General features: G+C 35.4%; 1 protein-coding gene across 3 annotated transcripts in view; it reads left to right on the top strand.

Moving 5' to 3' along the window:
* Window positions 1-19,796, top strand: part of GALK2 (galactokinase 2) — a 105,181-nt gene that overhangs the window by 10,569 nt on the left and 74,816 nt on the right. For all 3 annotated transcript variants that reach the window (XM_008705944.2, XM_008705943.2, XM_008705945.2), the window contains exons 2-5: window positions 4,979-5,067; window positions 7,020-7,143; window positions 15,924-16,014; window positions 18,987-19,133. In XM_008705944.2, coding sequence (XP_008704166.2) covers window positions 4,979-5,067; window positions 7,020-7,143; window positions 15,924-16,014; window positions 18,987-19,133 — 451 coding nt within the window. The remainder of the gene's footprint in view (window positions 1-4,978; window positions 5,068-7,019; window positions 7,144-15,923; window positions 16,015-18,986; window positions 19,134-19,796) is intronic.

Raw genomic sequence — 19,796 nt, 5'->3', positions numbered from 1 at the left:
TGGGAGAGGAAGAAGCAGGCTCATAGCGGAAGAGCCTGATGTGGGGCTCGATCCCATAACACCGGGATCACGCCCTGAGCCGAAGGCAGACGCTTAACCGCTGTGCCACCCAGGAGCCCCTTAACCAATTATTCTTAAATTAGTAGTAAAAATTAGTATTTTCTGTAATGCCATGACTAGGTGTCTTGATAATGAAGAGAAAACAAAAGCCCAGACAGGATAGGAGACTTGCCTAAGGTCACAATGACAAACCAAAGATACATGTCTTGTCTCCTCAAATGTTATTTCTTTCATCTCTGCAGTTAGCCGTATGGTCACCCCAGTGTCCTTTGAGAATCAATCCTTAGACTAAAATCCACTTCATTTACTGCAGTCATAATTTTTTTCCCTCAAGTTCTGTTACTAAAACTGCTATAAAAAATATAGAGATATATATCTATATCTTAAGTCAAAAACATTCAGAGCACCAGATTCAGCAATTTGTGTGGTGATGTTTTGGCCAATTCTGTCTTTAAAAGTATAATCTTTGTAGGAGCTATTCTTTTCTTTTTTTTGATTCTTTTTATTGTGGTAAAATAAATATAAAATTGTCATTTTAACCACTTTAAGTGTAAAATTCAGTGACATTACATTATTTACATTGTTACATAATTACATTATGTATTTGCATACATCACATTTACATAATTACATTAATTACATTTACATTGTTGTACAATCACCACTGCTACATATTTCTGACATTTTTCATCATCCCAGATAAGCTCTATATCCATTAGCAGTAACTCCCCTATTTTCTCCACCCTTGGAGAACCCTTGGTAACCTTTAATCTACTTTTTGTCTCTATGAATTTTCCTATTTTAAGTATTTTATATAAGTGAAATCATACAGTATTTGTCCTTTCGTGTCTAGTTTATTTCACTTAGCATAATGTTTTCAGGATTCATCCATATAGAAGCATGTATCAGACCTTGATTCTTTTCTGTGGATCAATAAAATATTCACACATATACACACACACTACATTCTGTTTATTCATTCATCTGTTGTTGGATGCTGGCTTGTTTCCACCTTTTGACTATTGTGAATAATGCTGCTATGAACATTCTTGTGCAAGTATCTGTTTGAGTCCCTGATTTCAATTCTTTGGGGGCATATACATAGAAGTGGAAATGTTGGGTCATATACTAATTCTAAGTTTAACCTTTCGAGGAAACACCAGACTGTTTTCTGTTCTGTTCTTTTTCATGCTATTGTGAACGGAATTATCTTCTTAATTTCACTAGATTGTTGTTTTGCATCCTTCTTTTTAAAAAAATTAACATGTAATGTGTTATTTGTTTCAGGGGTGCAGGTCTGTGATTAGGAGCTATTATTTTCATATTGAAAATGCTCATTGTACTCTTGTGGGGCGCATACTTTAAATGACTACATTTTAAGAGATGGAGTCTTGCTGGTGATGCCCAGAGCTGTGAAGTATGGCTACTCCCCCAATTATAGCCATACCGCTTCATTATTAGAGGATTAGGTATGAAGTTTAGAAAAACACTATACACTTCAGTTCTTTCTATTCTTAGAAATACTTTTCTTGTTTCCTTTTATACCCTCCATGCATTTGAATTTCAAAGGGAGGAATGTTGAATGGTAAGCCTCCGGTGCTGAGCACTTACAAAAAAGCATGGACAGACTGCCTTCCTGAGGTAGTCTGGGAAAAGGGCACATTTGAGAACCCCCAAATCATTTCATTAAAGCACATTTTAGGAGGCTCATTCTAACTCTGCTGTTAGCACTTCACCTTATTTGTGTTTGCAGTGCTTATGAAAGCAAATTAATAAGGATTCAAATTCAGCAGACCTTGCATTTTGTCTGCATATGATTTCCCCAAGCAGAAACAACATAAACCTCTGTTGAGGCTAGTGGAGTTATGGAAGCCAGAAAAAGAGGAGTAATATGCTTCTCCCTCTTTCTCACATTTTCTCACTTCTAATTGGTTACTATTTCCTATGGATTTGGCTTTTTAAATATCACCTTAATTTAATTTTCACCCTTTTCTATCCCCATCACTAATGGACCTTTTAGCCTTTCTCTCTAGGTCTACTACAAATGGCCACCTTTTAGATTTCTTTGTTTTTGCTTTGTCTTCCTACAACCCATCTTTCGTACACCTCTCAGTGAGCTTTTTCAAGTGTGAAATTGATTAATATCACTCCATCTGTAAATGTGTGTTTACATCCATTGCCTATGGGTTAAAAGCCAGGTTCTTCAACATGGCATACCAAGCCCTTTAATATCTGGGGCTTGATTACCACCAGCCTCCTCCTCTGAAGTATTTAAACCCTAATTACAATTTTCTGAATGCAGCATACTGGGCCTTTTCATTCCATTTGCCTAGAATGCATGACCCCATCCCACTTGTCTGACATCATCCTTTAAAATTCATTTTAACTATTGTCTTTTGGGGGAGCCTTCTTTAACTTATCATCCCCCTTCTGGATTTATTTTACCACCCACGTTCTTCTACAGTAGGGATGAAATATCTTTTCTCTGTGCTCCCAAAGGACTGTATTTGTCTGGCTTATCACTCTATTGTCTCTCTGTATTGTACTTTTACACTTAACTATCTTTTTTTTCTGCCAAATTTGTCCTAGAGACCAAGGACTATTATTAACTTCCTTTATAAGTAGAGTAGTTAGTAAAGCACCAGTCAATTCTTCTTTAAACAAACAAACAAACAAACAAACAAACACATTTTTTTTCTTTAAGTAGGTTCCATGTTGGGCATGGAGCCCAACGAGGGGCTTGAATTCAATGACTCTGCAATCAAGACCTGAGCTGAGATCCAGAGTCATATGCTTAACCAACTGAGCCACCCAGGCACCCCTTAAAATTTTTTGGTTACTTTGAAATAACTTCACACTTACATAAAAGTCAAATATAGTAAAAAAAAAAAAAAAATTACTGTATACTCTTATCCCAGATTCTCCAAATGGTAACATTTTACTGTATTTGCTTTATCATTTTTTCTATATTTTATGTATATATATATAAGACTTTACAGATGTGTTCTTTATGATTTAAGATATGATCAATATTTGTGAATATTCCATGCATTCTTAAGTTATATTTCCCATTAACAGGTACAATGCTAAATATATGTACATATCCATAATCTACTTTATCAGTTTTGTTGTTTGAGTCTCTCTTTTCTTCCTTTTGTTCACCTGCTCTGTTTTTATACTGAGAAAGGTATCTTATAGACTCTTATTGTTAGTGTATTCCTATCTGTATTTCCTTACATTGCCTATTGTTTTTGCCTTATAAAAGTGGTTGTAGTTTTATTTGGGAGCATTTCTTAAACTATTACCTTCATTTTGAATTGCAGCCGTCAGCATTAAGAATTTTCCTTGTATGCTCTTTGGCACACATTCTACGATGTCTGATATCAGGATTACTACCTCTGTTTTCTTCTTGTTTCCTAAACTCTGCCACCCAGATTATCTTTTTTGAGAATTTGAATTAATGGACACAGAGACTTAATCAGATAATATAGGACATTGGAGCTATTAAATCTTGTAGACTTGAAGCCACAGTGTCATGAAAACTGAAGGTGTGGAGGAACAGAAACCAAGGCGCTCACAGAGGCAACTGAAATGTGAACAGCACTGAGCAAAGAGAAGTAGAGTTGTTGTCTTTGGAGTGATGACAGGATGAGACATGAAAAGAGAACCAAAGACACTTATATAAACAGTTTCTGATAACTGTCCAATTCTTAGGAGACCATCTTGAATAACTTCCAAAGATATTTAACATATCTTTCTATCATTATAATAAATTTCCTTTTTCCTTGAGCTGTTTTTGGTGTGACTATCTGTTTCTTACAATGAATTAATCTTTAAGATCAATCGGTTAGTGAATGAGTGTCTTGAATATGGTAGACTTTAAAAGATATTTATTGTCCTGGTGTTATTATTCAGATACACTATGGTGTGGGACTGTAAACAGTGGGGGGTATTCATAGAAGTGCCTTGAGATGATTTAACAGTATAAAATTCTTATAAAATTATTAAATCTATTATAAGAATTTTGGATCTAGAAGGGGCCTATAAGGAATATCTAGTAAAACTCTCTAATTTCACAGAAGAGAGGCTAAGGGAAAATGATTTGACCCGAACCGTGGTCTCCTGATATCCACTCTAGTTTTCAGTTGACTAGTACTGGGTTAAATAGTGCCTCCCCAACTGCACCCCATTCATGTCCACCTGGAACCTGAGAATGGACCTTATTTGGACTAGCATTTTTATGTACTTATGTAATCAAGTTGAGTCATAGTGAATGAAGGTGGGCTCTAATCTGATAAGACCGGTGTCCTTATAAGAAGGAAAAACAGAGACACAAATAGAGACACATGGGGAGAATTCTGTGTGGTGATAGACGCAAAATTTGGATCAATGCAGCTGTAATCCAAGGAATGCCGAGGCTGGATGGCCACCACCAGCAACTAAAAAGAGGCAAGGAGAGGCTCATGGCTCTACTAACACTCTGATTTTGGACTTCTAGCCCCTAGAGCAGTGAGACAATGAATTTCTATTATTTTAAGCCGCCCAGTTTGTAGTATTTTATCATGGTAGCCCTAGGAAACTGAAATACTACCCCATGCTATTTCTTTTAGTATAAAGATTCTTCTCTGAATATTGTTGAGAATTATACAGAAAGTTATATTCTTTAATAATTGAAGGAAGTAGTTTTTCCTTTTGTGTATATTCATCTTTTTTACTTGTGTGCTTAGCTATACTCTTTTGTCACCTAGGAAGTTACTGTATTGTCATATCCTAGGATTTTCAAAGAAGTATGTCAGTAAAAAAATTTTGCTTTTCTTTTTAGAGATAATGGTGGTAGGTATATGAAATATGTTTGTGTGTATGTGGCTTATAGATTTTTCTGTTATACAAATATTCTGAAGTATCCTCTTGCTTTCAGATTGCTGAAGCTAAAGGAGATGTTTAACTCTAAGTTTGGATCCACTCCCAAGTTTTATGTTCGAGCGCCAGGAAGAGTCAACATCATAGGTATTGCAAAAGTTCCTTCTCTTAATTTTTTCCTCCTTTGATAAGATCTAAATTTTTGTTAATGCACTTTATTTTCTTAACTTTTCCCAAGAGAACTGAAAAAATAGAGTATTTCACATGTATCTACTGTAGCAAGTTAAGCTTTTGCATAAGGAACACACTATATTTTCCTCTTTCCCAATCCATGTGATTAATGTTAATTTTGTCCTTTTATTTTAAAAATTTGTTGAAATTTTTGTTGTTAATATTGTTTTCATGAGAGATGAGAAGATTTTTTTTGTGTTGCACGTTAAATTTGTAGATAGTGATGAATAATCTTGATGGTTTTACATTTACTCATTGGATTAGAAGAGTACTGGGAAGCCCTTTTAAGAGTGTGGTGACCTGAAGAATCAATAGGTTCTATCAAGAGAAAATGGCATTGGGGAACTGAGGAAAAACTAGGAGTCAAGGAGAATTAAAAAGAAAACTTTCTATAGGGAAAATGTAAACATACAAAAAAGTCATTGGAATGATATAATGAACTCCCGTGTACCCAATATCTAGCTTCAATTATTATCAACTCAGGCGACTTATTTTATTTTGAAGCAAAGAATGGAGGATTTTTTAAAAAATGGGATGTTTGAGCATGGTTAAATGAGGGAGAGAGGGGGAATGGAGTAAAGCCAGTGGAGAGAGAGAGAGAGAGATTATAGATAACTGAGAGAGAGGAACTGGTAGAGCAGATTTCCCGAGAAGGCAAGAGAGGCTGGTATTTAGGGCACCAGAAGAGGGCCACTTTGACTCTTTTAACAGCCGGCAAGGAAAAAAGAAATGATGCAGGTTCATGTAGATAAATGTATAACTTTCTCCTTGTGAACCACTATTTTATATTACTGGTTTTTTTGAAGGAAATTGGTGAGAAAGACAGCTCTGAAAACCACTTCTCCATTTGTCTTTGTCAATCCATAAAAAAACCTTTTATCATTTCACTTTAAAGGACACATCAACATAGAAAGAGACTTGCTACCTGTAATAATATGTAGAATAATAATTATTTAAAAACATAATTATAATTATGCTGTTGAATTGTCTTCCATTCAGTTTGTGTTTCTTATTAGTTGGGCAGTGTTTGCCATAGGAACAATCAGGCATGAAAACCTGTCCTGGGGAAATATAAATGAGCTTGCTTATTGTGCTTATTTCTTTCTTGGATTGTTATTTTGTATCTAAATCTTATGAATAGCAACCCTGAATTTAAATAGCAACTTGGAGAAAATATTATAGTGTAATAGGAAATAAAATTCCTGCTGATGATTCATAGAAGAATTAAAATGCATAGGAGGGAATAGTTTGTTTCCCATATTTGCTTATTATATATAAAATACTGCAGATTAAAATTCTTTTTCTAGCTTCTTTTTCTTCATCCTAGCTACGTCTAGCACACTCAGCATAACTTATCAATGCCAGTCTAATTTTTAGACATTTAGTTAGGCCACAAATATAAATAAAGCAAAGTCCTCAGTTTAGTGGGTGTGTTGGCTTAACAAGGAAGAGAGTGAGACTCACGTAATGTTAATATAAGCAGAGTGTGCTAAAGGCTTCAATTGTTCATATTTAACAAGGTAATATGAAAGAGCAACAGAGAAAGGTGATATTATGTTTTTTGATACTTCGCATAACTAGTTACAAAACAAAATATTTGAAGATGATCACTATGAATTAGAAAGTAGAAAAAAACTTGTGACGATGTAATTACAGAAATCTAAAAATTAGAGAAATGAATTAATATTCTAGCAGAAGTTTCTGGCTTGGGTGTCTGGGAGAATAAGAGAACTGAATCATTTCCTGTGTATTGTATTTTTATTTTCTGTTAAAACCTGGCTTGTGGTCAAGTTTTTCCTGTATGTCAACCTACTTGAGTTTCTCCTGTTTCATCTGCTAGCAATATTAAAAATTCTCTTTTTCTCTAGGAGAACATATAGATTATTGCGGATATTCTGTTCTTCCTATGGCTGTAGAACAAGATATGTTAATAGCTGTGGAACCTGTGAAAACACAAACTCTTCAACTAGCCAATACAAATCCCTTGTACCCGTGAGTATTTAGGATTGCTCCTGTGTATAATGGGTGTGTGTGTGTGTGTGTGTGTGTGTGTGTGTATTCTTATCCAAATGAACTCTTTAGAAGAAATCAAATTTGTAATCATTGAATTTATTGAAAATCTATATCTGACTTCCAAAAGAGTCTAAGGCTGCTCTTTAATATTTGTTCCTTTTTGTTCATTCGCTCGTTCATTTAAGAAACATTTCCTAAAGACTTACCATGTGTCTGACATTATTTTAGATACTAGGCCATACAAGAATGAAAATAACTCTGTCCTGTCCAGAAGGTATTTATCATCTGTTTAGGTAGCTGTCTTCAGCAAAGTCAGTGGTGATGCCTCTCTTATGTTACTAGGGCACCCTCTAATTCTCTCGTCATAACATCTTCTCCCGCTGTATTACAATTACCTACTTACTTGCCTGTGTTCCCCCAGTAGATTGTAAACTCTGTGCCTGCATTACTGTAGCCTCTCCAGTGCTGGGAGGCTCAGTGTCAGCCTTTGAGTCTGGTGCATAATAGATAGAAGTTTCTAGTACATACGCGTTATCAAGTTAAGGACGTACTTTTTTTGCTTCCTGTTGTTTTTGAATTCGTAGTTTGCTAAGATAAAAAGAAATTTGTTAATCTGTTAATTGAATTTTATTAAATGTCTATTCAGTTTTGAAGAACAGTTTTAAAAAGTATGAGTTACACTGATGGATTTTCTAATGTTGAACTGTTTTGAGGTTCCTGGGATGAGTCCTACTTGCTTATATGGACTTGATTTGCTAATTACACAAAAAGATTTGGGCATAGGATTGGCACCTTTTATTTTTGGCTTATTGTTCATTGGCCAGTTTGCCTGCAGTAATGTTTCTTCATTCAGTAAATGTTTTTTGTGTGCCTTTAATAAGGCACAATACCAGGCTGTGCAAAATACAGAAATTTCTGACTTCTTTTTTTTTTTAATAATATTTTTTATTATATTCTGTTAGTCACCATACAGTTCATCCCTAGTTTTTGATGTAAAGTTCCATGATTCATTACTTGCATATAACACCTGACTTCTATACTGAATCCTTTAAAGAAAACTTCACATTGTCTCAAACACAATTTTGTGTCATTATTTGTAAACATTTAAAACTGGCTACATAATAATTTGTCATATTGATTTACTCAGATTCACTTAACCATCATGAATGTGTGGTTTCAGTTTCATTTTTTCACAAAAGCAGAGCCTGACACAGACTCGAATGAAGATAGAGTATTTGGGATATGATCCCAGGTGTGGTACTGAAACAACATGGAGAATGATTTAGGGAAGCAGAGATGAATCACTAAGGTGGGTGGCCCCTGCTCTAGGTAAGGGGCTTCATTCTACCAGGACGTCTAGGAAGCGTGCAGCCTGCCTCCCAGAATTGTCCACATGTTGTGTAGCATTCACTGCATGGAGGTACTATAATTTATCTACTCACCATTGATGGATGTTTAGATCATTTCCAGCTTTTGGCTATTATGAATAATGCTGTTGTGGATATTTATAGACAAATCTATGTGTGGACATGTATTTCATTTTTCTTGGGTAAATATCTAGGACTATCTGGTTTACCTTTTTAAGAACTTGCCTGTTTTCCAAAGTGGTTGTGCCATTTTTCATTCCTACCACCAGTATATGAGAGTTCCATTTGCTCTACATTTTTCTAACATGTCTTTTTAAATTTTAGCCACTCTCATAAATGTGTACTAGTACCACATTGCGGTTTTTTATTTTAATTTCTCTAACTAATGATGTTGAACATCTTTTCATGTACTTGTCACCTAGATATCTTCTTTGCTGAAGGGCCTGTTAAAATCTTTTGCCCATTTTTAAGCAGGATTTTCATCTTCTACTATTGACCTATAAGATTTTCTTGTATGTTGTAGATACAAGTCCTTTGTCAGATTAATGTTTTACAAATATTTTCATCCAGTCTGTGATTTGGATTTTCATTTTTTTTACCATGTCTTTTGAAGAAGAATAATTTTTAGGGGTGCCTGGGTGGCACAGCGGTTAAGCGTCTGCCTTCGGCTCAGGGCGTGATCTCGGCATTATGGGATCGAGCCCCACATCAGGCTCTTCCGCTATGAGCCTGCTTCTTCCTCTCCCACTCCCCCTGCTTGTGTTCCCTCTCTCGCTGGCTGTCTCTATCTCTATCGAATAAATAAATACATAAATAAAATCTTTAAAAAAAAAAAAAGAATAATTTTTAATTTTGATCAAGTCCAATTTATTGATTTTTTTAAATTGTTTGTAGTTTTTAAAAAAGATTTTATTTATTTGATATATAGAGAGAGAGCATGAGTGGAGGGGGAGGGGCGGAGAGAGAGGGAGAAGTCTCCCTGCCCACATGGGGCTCAATCCCAGGACCTTGGGATCATAACCTGAGCTGAAGGCAGATGCTTAACCGATTGAGCCACCCAGGTACTCCTCATGGTTTATAGTTTTTGACTTTTTAAGAAATCTTTGCCAAACCCAAGGCACTAAAAGTTTTTCTAGTGTTTTCTTCCAGAAATTTTACAATTTTAGCACTTACATTTAGGTCTATGATCCGGTTTGAATTAATTTTTATATGTGGCATGAGGTAAGGGTTGAGGTTTATTTTTTTGCTCTTAGATATCCAATTGTTTCCTACCATTTGTTGGAAAGATCTTTTCCCATTGAAATATCTTGACAAACTTTGTTGAAAAGCCGGTGGCAATAAATGTGTGTTCTGTTTCTGGACTCTATTCTGTTTATTGAGGTATTTTATTTGTCCGTCTTTTAATTTTTTTTATTTTAATTTTTTTTAGATTTTTTTTTTTAAATTTATTCGACAGAGAGAGACAGCCAGCGAGAGAGGGAACACAAGCAGGGGGAGTGGGAGAGGAAGAAGCAGGCTCCCAGCAGAGGAGCCCGATGCGGGGCTCGATCCCAGAACGCCGGGATCACGCTCTGAACCGAAGGCAGATGCTTAACGACTGCGCCACCCAGGCACCCAAATTTGTCCATCTTTTTAAATAAGATTTATTTCTTCATTAGAGAGAGAGCGAGAGCATGTGCATGAGCAGTGGGAGGGGCAGAGGGAGAGGGAGAGAATCTCAAGCAGACTTCCCGCTGAGCACGGAGCTCCACTCAGGGCTCAGTGTCATGACCCTGAGATCATGACCTGAGCCGAAATCAAGAGTCAGACCCTTAACCGACTAAGCCACCCAGGCTCCCCATGTATTTGTTTATCTTTATGCCAATATCACACTATATGAAAACCATCGTTTTTTTTAATTAAAAATTTTTAATTTGAGTACAGTTGATATACAATGTTGCATGAGTTTTATATGTACAACATAGTGATTCAACTTCTCTGTACCTTATATTCTCACAAGTGTGGCTACCATCTGTCACCACACAATACTATTAAAATATCATTGACTATATACCCTATGCTGTGCCTCTTTTCCCGGTGACTTATTCATTCCATAACTGGAAACCTGTATCTCCCACTCTCCTTCACCCATTCTGCCCATCCCCCCACTCTCTTCCTTCTGGCAACCATCAGCTTATTCCCTGTATTTATAGATCTGATTCTGCTTTTTGTTTGTTTATTCATTTGTTTTGTTTTTTTAGATCCCGCATATGAGTTAAATCATATGGTATTTGTCTTTCTCAGTCTGACTTATTTTACTTATTGTGATATCTTCGATGTCCATCCATGTTGTTACAAATGGCAGAATCTCATCTGCTTTATGGCTGAGTAATATTCTGTTGTATATATACTACATTTTCCTTATGCATTGATCTATCATTGGACACTTAGGTCACTTCCATATCTTGACTATTGTAAATAATGCTGCAATAAACACAGGGGTGCATATATCTTTTTGGAATTAGTGTTTTCATTTTCTTTGAGTAAATGTCCAGTAGTGGAATTACTGCATTGTATGATGTTTCTATGTTTAATTTTTTGAGGAACTTCCATACTGTTTTCCCCAGTGGCTGTACCAATTTATTTCCCCACCAACAATGTGTGAGGGTTCCTTTTTTTCCACATCCCGACCTTTTGATTCTAGCCATTCTGATAGGTGTGGGGTGATATATCCTTGTGGTTTTGATTTGCATTTCCGTGACGATTAGTGATGTGGATCATCCTCCCATGTGTCTGTTGGCCATCTGTGTGCCTATTCAGATCCTTTCCCCATTTTTAAATTGGATGTTTTGGGTTTTTTTGGTGTTGAGTTGTATAATTTCTTCATATATTTTGGATATTAACCCTTTATCAGATATATCATTTGCAAATATCTTCCCCCATTCAGTAGGTTGCCTTTTTGTTTTGTCGATGGTTTCCTTTGCTGTGCAAAAGCTTTTTATTTTGATGTAGTCCCAATAGTTTGTTTTTGTTTTTGTTTCCCTTGCCTGAGCAGAACTATCTAGAAAAATGCTGCTACCGCTGATGTCAGAAAAATTACTGCCTGTGTTCTCTTATGGCTTTTATGGTTTCAGATCTTACATTTAGGTTTTTAATTCATTTTGAGTTTATTTTTGTGCATGGTGTTAGAAGTGGTCCAGTTTCATTCTTTTGCATGTAGCTATCTAGTTTTCCCAGCACCATTCATTGATGACACTGCCTTTTTCCCATGGTATATATTCTTGCCTCCCTTGTCATAGATTAATTGACAATATATGTGTGGGTTTAATTCTGGGCTCTCTCCTCCATTCCATTGATCTCTGTGTCTGTTTTTGATTACTACAGATTTGTACTATATCTTGAAGTCTGGAATTGTGATACTTCAAGCTTTGTTTTTCATCCTCAAGATTGTTTTGGGTACTAGGGATCTTTTGTGATTCCATACAAATTTTAGGATTATTTGTTCTAGCTCTGTGAAAAATGCTTTTGGTATTTTGATAAGGTTTGCATTGAGTTTGTAGATTGTTTCAGGTAGTATGTACATTTTATCAGTATTAATTTCCTCCAATCTATGAACATAGGACATCTCTCCATATGTTTGTATTGTCTTCATTTTCTTTCATCAGTGGTTTATCATTCAGAGTACAGGTCTTTCACCTTCCTGGTTAATTTTATTCCTAGGTATTTTACTCTTTTCAGTGCAATTGTAAATGGGATTTTTTTCTTACTTTCTCTTTCTGCTACTTTGTTATTAGTATATAGAAGTGTTACCAATTTCTGGGTATTAATTTCATATCCTGCAACTTTACTGAATTCATTTATTACTTCTAATAGTTTTTTGATGGAGTCTTTAGGGGTTTCTGTATGTAGCATCATGTCATCTGCAAATAGAGACAGTTTAACTTCTTCCTTACCAATATGGATGCCTCTTATTTCTTTTTCTTGTCTGATTGCTGTGGCTAGGAGCTAGGACTTGCAGCAGTATATTGAATAAAAGTGGGACAGTGGACATCTTTGTCTTGTTCCTGATCTTAAAGAGCTCTGTTTTTCACCATTGAGTATGGTGTTAGCTGTGGGTTTTCATCTATAGCCTTTATGACGTTGAGGTATGTTCCTTCAAACCCACTTTGTTGAGAGTTGTTATCATGAACAGATGTTGAATTTTGTCAAATGCTTTTTCTGCATCTGTTGAATTGATCCTATGATTTTTATCCTTAGATTTGCTGATGTGGTTTATGATGCTTATTTGCAAATATTGACTCGTCCTGCATCCCCAGAATAAATCCTATTTGATTGTGGCGAATGATCCTTTTTAAAAAATTTAAATTCAATTAGCCAACTTATTATTATTAGTTTCAGATGTAGAGTTCAGTAATTCATCAGTTTCATATAATACCTAGTGCTCATCACATTACATGCCCTCCTTAATACCCTTCACCCAATTACCCCATCCCCCACCAGCCTCCCCTCCAGCAATCCTCAGTTTGTTTCCTATAGTTAAGAGTCCGTCATGCTTTGTCTCCCTCTCTGATTTCTTTCCATTCTGTTTTCCCCTCCCTTCCCCTATGATCTTCTGTGGTGTTTCTTATATTCCGCATATGAGTGAAACCATATGATAATTGTCTTTCTCTGATTGACTTATTTTGCTCAGCATAATACCCTCCAGTTCCATCCATGATGTAAATGGTAAGTATTCATCCTTTCTGACAGCTGAGTAATATTCCAATTGTGTGTATATGTATATATACATATATGTATATATGTATACATATATGTATATATGTATACACACACACACACACACACACACACACCCCACATCTTCTTTATCCATTCGTCAATGGACATCTCAGCTCTTTTCATAGTTTGGCTATTGTGGACATCCTTTTAATGTATTGGTGAATGTGGTTTGCTAATTGAAAACTGTAGCTTTATAAGAAATCCTGGAATCACGTTGTGTAAGTCCTCTAACATTGTTTGTCTTTTTCAAATTTATTTTGGCTATTCTAGATCTTTTGCATTTCCTTATTAATTTTGGAATCAGATATTCAACTTCTGTGAGAGTACACTGGGATTTTTATTGGGGTTGTACTGAATGTAGAGATCAATTTGGGAAGAACTGACATCTTAATAGTATTTACTCCTCCAATCCATGAACATGTATATCTGTCCATTTATTTAGGTCTTCTTCAATTTTTCTTAGAAATAGTTTGTTATTTGTAAGGGTATCTGTCTTGTACATTTTTCTCAAACTTTTCTCTAAATATTTATTTTTTTATAATATTGTTTTTGTAAATGATCTAGCCCAGTGCCCGTCACACACAGGGTAGACACTGGGCAAATGTTTTTTGGAAGAACAGGTGAATCAATGAATAAAATGTATAGGTGGAAATTATCAATGTAGTAAGTCATAATTGCTCATTTTCAGGACTTTCCCCTAGATTCTGTAACATGGATGCAAGAGCGGAGAAAGCAGATGGGTGATACAATGTAGGAATTGGTGGGAAAATGTGTGCTTGTTTTTTTGAATCTTTGAAAATGGTAGGGCAGAGAGGCAAGACAGGGATGCTTGAAAGAACAGACATGAAATCACTAATCAAAGGGAAGTTTTTTCTATGACATTTAAGCTATGTTTCTAATTCTGTAGGAACTGGCACTTTTCAGCTTTTTCCTGGGTATTTCTCACGTAGCTTCCTACATCTGTACAAATTTCCTCCTCTATTTTTTTCAATATACCACTGCCCCTGACTGCTTTCTGGTTTTCTTTTCTTTGTGGTGACTTTCAAGATCTTTACTTAGCTAGGAAAAGAACCTGATCAGTTTTGCTAACATAATTTTTTCTGCTTTACAAATTCTGTGAACTCTTGTTGACTGTGGGCAATATATTTTAACTTCGGTAGGTACAGTAAAATGCTTGTGAGCTAGAGTCATACTGTGTATGTCCTTGGGGAGTCACTAAACCTCTCTGAGCTGCCAGGAAGGCCTCCTCTCTTCACTGTAATATGCTGATTATAGAGATGATGCCCTCTTGGTCTCATATCCCATTCCATATTATACACCATCATGTGACAGTAATGTGTGATCATAATTTGTGTTCATGTTGTCGCAGCTTAGCTTATGAAAAGATAAGCCCTTTGCCTTTTACCTTTATAATCCTATGAATGCCTTGCATGCTTAAATATTTTTCTTAGGACATGATGTATGCATGTTATTGAGTTAAGATAATTCATGGAGGGCACCTTCTACAGTGACTGGCATATAATAGGTATTTAGTAAACCATGTGAAGAGCATTCAGTCAATATGGGGAACGTTGCTTATTTCCTCACTTTTTGATTGACCCCCTCCTCCTCCATTTCACATATTTTGTCCTTTGGCTGATTTAGAAACCTTTTTATCAATTTTTCATTTTGAGATAATTTTTGACTTAACAAAGAACTCACAAAAATAATACAAGGAATTCACACACATCAACTGATATGTCCTCAGTTCATGATATCAAGGAGACACATGATGTACCTTTATTGATGTTAATTTTGATCATTTGGTTAAGATGGTGTCTGCCAGATTACTTTGCCATAAAGTTACTATTTTTTCCCTTTGCAATAAGTATTTGATGGGGAAATACTTGGGGTCAATGTAAATATTTTGTTTCTTATCAAATTTTTACTCCCTAACTTTAGCATCCATTGATGATTCTTCCCTGAAACAATTATGATGGAGTTTGCCACATAGTGATTTTTTGATTTCCATCATTTTTACTTCATCTATTATTTGACATTTTACTCTAAGAAAGAGGTTTTCCTTCTCCTTCATTTAGGTAGTTTTTCGTTTGTTAATTTATATCAGTATAAGATTCATGGAATCTTATTCAACGAGTTATGATCCATTAGAATCATCGTTATTTGTTTTGTTTTTTCCATCTTCTCCTTAAACTGTGCAGATGGTAAAATTGGAGGGTGGCAAAGAGTGTGGGGAGAGAAGGCTTTGAGTACCGTTATAGTTAGAGGTATGCCAAACAGCAAACCCCAAGGATAAGCATTTATGTTTACATCAGCTTAACAAGGACCATCATGAAATAAAAAGTGGTGTAGAACATGCTGAAATATATTGGTTCCTCTCAGTTTCCGGAAATAAAAAGGGTCAGTCGGAAGTAGGTTAATTGTTAAGGTCACTACAACTTCCCTTACTTTTTAGCATGTGGGGATGTTTGTTGTTTTGGGGTAGACTGTAAAGTACATAGATGAAAATAAATGGAGAATGAAATTTCAGTGTCACTCTCATGGCACAAGATGGCAGCAGTCAGCCATTGATGTTGCAGCCGTGGGTTTTTGCAGCCTGTAGACTTAAATTAATGGTGTCTTTTGTTTTTGCAGGGACTTCAGTACTAATGCTAATAATATTCAGATTGACAAAACCAAGCCTCTATGGCACAACTATTTCCTATGTGGATTTAAAGGAATTCAGGTAAATCAGTTTATAAGGCAACTACTAGCTGTTGAACTTACGCTGTGTATTATATATCAAGTTTTATTTTATTTATGATGTATTTTTTGTCACCTTGCAATGCTAACTGATGTTTCTGTTCTATTTTGCTAATTTACGTATTTTAGAGGATGAGGTAGATAAGACCATTCCTGTGTGGTGTTCACAGGGGGCAGTAATGGCAGTTCATAAACCAGTTTTATCTGACAAAAGTCCTTCTCTTTTTAAAGTCTTTGTTCAAATTTTCTTTTGAAGGATACAGTCTCGTAATACATTTGTTCTAATGATATGTAGGTATGTACTGTAATAGGATTTAGTCAGACAGCCCTAGGTTTGAATGTGAGCTCTACTCAGCCGTGTTAATTCAGTTCAACCTCTTTAAGTGTCAGGTTTGTTATCCGTGTAATGATCTCCTTGCTTTCCAACAAAGAGTTGTTACAAGGATTACACAGTGCTTGACACATAGTAGGCATTCAATAAATAAACAACTAGTATTGTTATTACCACTTCAGGTAGGGTTAAAAAGATGTAGTGAAGTTTGTTAGAATAAGTATTTTCCTTAGAAACATTGAGTAATTATCAGGGATATCTCTAATGTCATGGGCAAGAACAAGAAAATGAAATATTTCTACTTTTTCTCCAAATTAAAAAAGTGTAAGGACAAAAAGAAAATTGATTTGCTTAATCAGTTTGATTTGTTAAAACCCAGGTTTTAGAGAGCTTGTGTTCCTTACTGTCTGGTGGTCCTATCTGAAGCTTTGTCACAAGTAGCCTAGGACTGACTCAGTGGCATATCCATTCCAGGAAAGCATCACATTTATTTCTGATGTGTAGTCCTGCACTCGAATTATGGTGATTCTGGTCTTAGAGTTCCTGCATTCATTTCTTCTCTCCTTTCCTTCACCCTTCCTTCCTTCCTTCCTCTCTCCCTCCCTCCCTCCCTTCCTTCCTTTTCTTCTTTCTTTCTTTCTTTCTTTCTTTCTTTCTTTCTTTCTTTCTCCCTTCTTTCTTTCTCTTTTTTTATTTTTCTTTCTTCTTTATCCAGACACATGGTAATAACTTATGGGAGGAGGTATTGGCAGCTAGTAAATCTTCAAGTTATTTGGCTTATCATATACATTAGTGGGAATTACAGTATTTGGAAGAATTTGCCTGGCAAATGCAATTTGATCGTCCTTCTAGCAACATGCCTTTTATAACATATGGGTAAAATGACCTAAATACTGCTTGTTGCTTTGTGTTGTTTTTGAGAATTTGGGGTCTTAAAGCGTTCCTTTTGGTTTGACAACTTAATGTGCAAAAGTAGGTTTGTAGAGCGAATTTTTGGGCAGAGAAGTAATTTAAATGTTAGCCTGTTTAGAAAACTTCAAATTCAAATACTAGAAAATATCAGAGGATAATCTGTTTATATTAAATTGAACATGTTATCCTTTTGGAATAGAGCTATTACAGAATTTGGCAAAATCCATTTACGTTTTTGAATCTGTTGTACATTTTAATTTAAACACTGCGTGATAAGTTTGTGAGTATGATTCACATTCAAGATACACTGTGGATTAGTTTATGGTTAAATATATAGCATTCTCCAAGGATTCTTTTTTTTTTTTAAACAAGCTGTGTGATGTTCTGTATGAAAGGGCATTGGCAGCAGCAGTGTTTCAGTTTATAATTTGTTTGTATTTCTGGAAAGGAAATTTTTAGATGACTTGAAATCAAGAAGAGAAGTACATCCAACAGAATCTCTTTTTTTGTGGTGTGTGAGTTTTGCCAACATAGGAAAAAAGGACAAAAAAATTAAGGAAAAAAAGCAGCCTTTAATTTGCAGAGTTTTGTTGTTACTTTGGTTATTCTAACTAGTTTATTGAAATTTCTCCCTAGAATAATATATATGATGAAATGCATAATTATGTAATATAATAGTATTTTGTACTTTGGTCTTGAGCTGTTTGAGTAATTTGCAGACATGATGGTATTTTTTTCTTGAAGAGGACGTGGCCTTGAATTTATTTTTAATCCTAAACCACAAAGGTTATGATATAATATCATCTAAAGTGTCATCCTAGATATTCATCTAAGTATCCTAGAGATTTCCATCTTTAGATTGAAGTCTCATTATTTCTTTGGACTTTCCTAGTTGTAGAAATGAGAGTTTCTCTATTTTGTTTAGAGTTTGTGTTCTCATTTGTGGCTGAATTCTAATTTGGCTGTCTTGAAAGCTACCATATGGCTTAACTGTATCTATAAACTCTAGTAAAAATCTGGATTTCCTCATATAGCTGACTTACGTTAAATCATAGTGACAGTATGCTGGCCCGTGTTTCTGACTGCAGTAGAGAAGTTCTCAACCAGAAATCAGAGACCTGGGTCCTACTTCCAGCTCCCTATATGTAATGTTGGAAAAATTTTTTAATCTTTTGGTACGTAGGTTTTTCCATATGTAAAATGTAACCGAAGTGGTTGAGAACACTTTTTCTTCAGAGAAACTTCTGAAAAAAATACTCAATAGAAACAAGCCACTGCTTGGTGTTAGACTTTTACAGTCATATTGTGTTGGGCTGTGCTACATGGAGATTTAACCTGCCTCGCTAATATTGTGTATTTCTTTTCTTGCTACTTGAGAAATTGAATCATAATTGTTTAATTTTTTTTAATATTTGTTCAAATCAGTTAATGTTCAAGAAAAAGATCATTCAAGGCAATTTTAGGAAATGGATCAATAGCATTTTGTTGAACAAACCAAAAAATAATCTTCAGATTACTGAACCCTGTGGCCAAGAACCATTAAATGAAATGTCATGTATAGACTCAACTCAATTGAATTGCACAAGTAGTTTCTACAAATAGTGTAATAAGTCCATTGATAAATGTTTGCTCTCTGGGGAATGAAAGAATGTTTTGCTACCCCTCGAATCCGACACCGAAGTTACTAGCACTGTTTTTCCTTCTATTCTTAGGAACACTTTGGTCTTAGCAACCTGACTGGAATGAATTGCTTGGTGGATGGAAACATCCCACCAAGTTCTGGACTCTCCAGCTCCAGTGCTTTGGTCTGTTGTGCTGGCTTGGTGACACTCACAGTGCTGGGAATGAACCTATCCAAGGTAACCAGCTTCAATGTGTTAGCCTCACGGAACTCTCTTTCTAAAGCCATTAGTATCTGAATTTCAAAATTATAATGTCTTCCTTTGAGTAAAACCTTTGTCTTACCTGAAAGGACTCTACACATGGGCATGCACTGTAGCCCAACAAATTAATAAGTGCTGCTTGTGGTTAACTACTATAAAGTATCTGATACTTTGCAAATAGTGAGCAGATCTATGAATAACTGTATTAAAATGCTCTTATGCTCTAACATTAAGTGTGGAGTGCATGGATATCTTTTTGGATCACCTCACTAACAAGTTCAGTTTAGACCAAGAAATTGTAGGCCTCATAGTTGGACCTGCTTATTTTCAACCAAAACCTTAAATTAAATATTTGACAGGCACTGGGTAAAAGGGTAAAGACGAGGCAATAAAGGAACTGAACAGCATATCTGTTTATACCAGCAGGTTAGTCACTGAAATAAACTTTAAAAAAAAAAATATTGCATTACAAAGAGGAAATGCTTATTTAAAGGAGACGTAAATCCTACAAAAGGTCAGAAAGCCTCAACTTTACAAGTTCACATAAATCTCTGACTTTGCAGTTCAGAGCAGGTGTGCTCAGCTTTAATTAATGCTTTGGAGTTCTGGTTCAAACAAAATGTTATCATAGGTTCTTTT

This window comes from Ursus maritimus, unplaced genomic scaffold, assembly GCF_017311325.1.
Source record: "Ursus maritimus isolate PB19 unplaced genomic scaffold, ASM1731132v1 scaffold_35, whole genome shotgun sequence".
NCBI lineage: Eukaryota > Metazoa > Chordata > Mammalia > Carnivora > Ursidae > Ursus > Ursus maritimus.
Note: the sequence above shows the minus strand (reverse complement) of the source record. Positions and strands in the feature narration are given on the sequence as shown.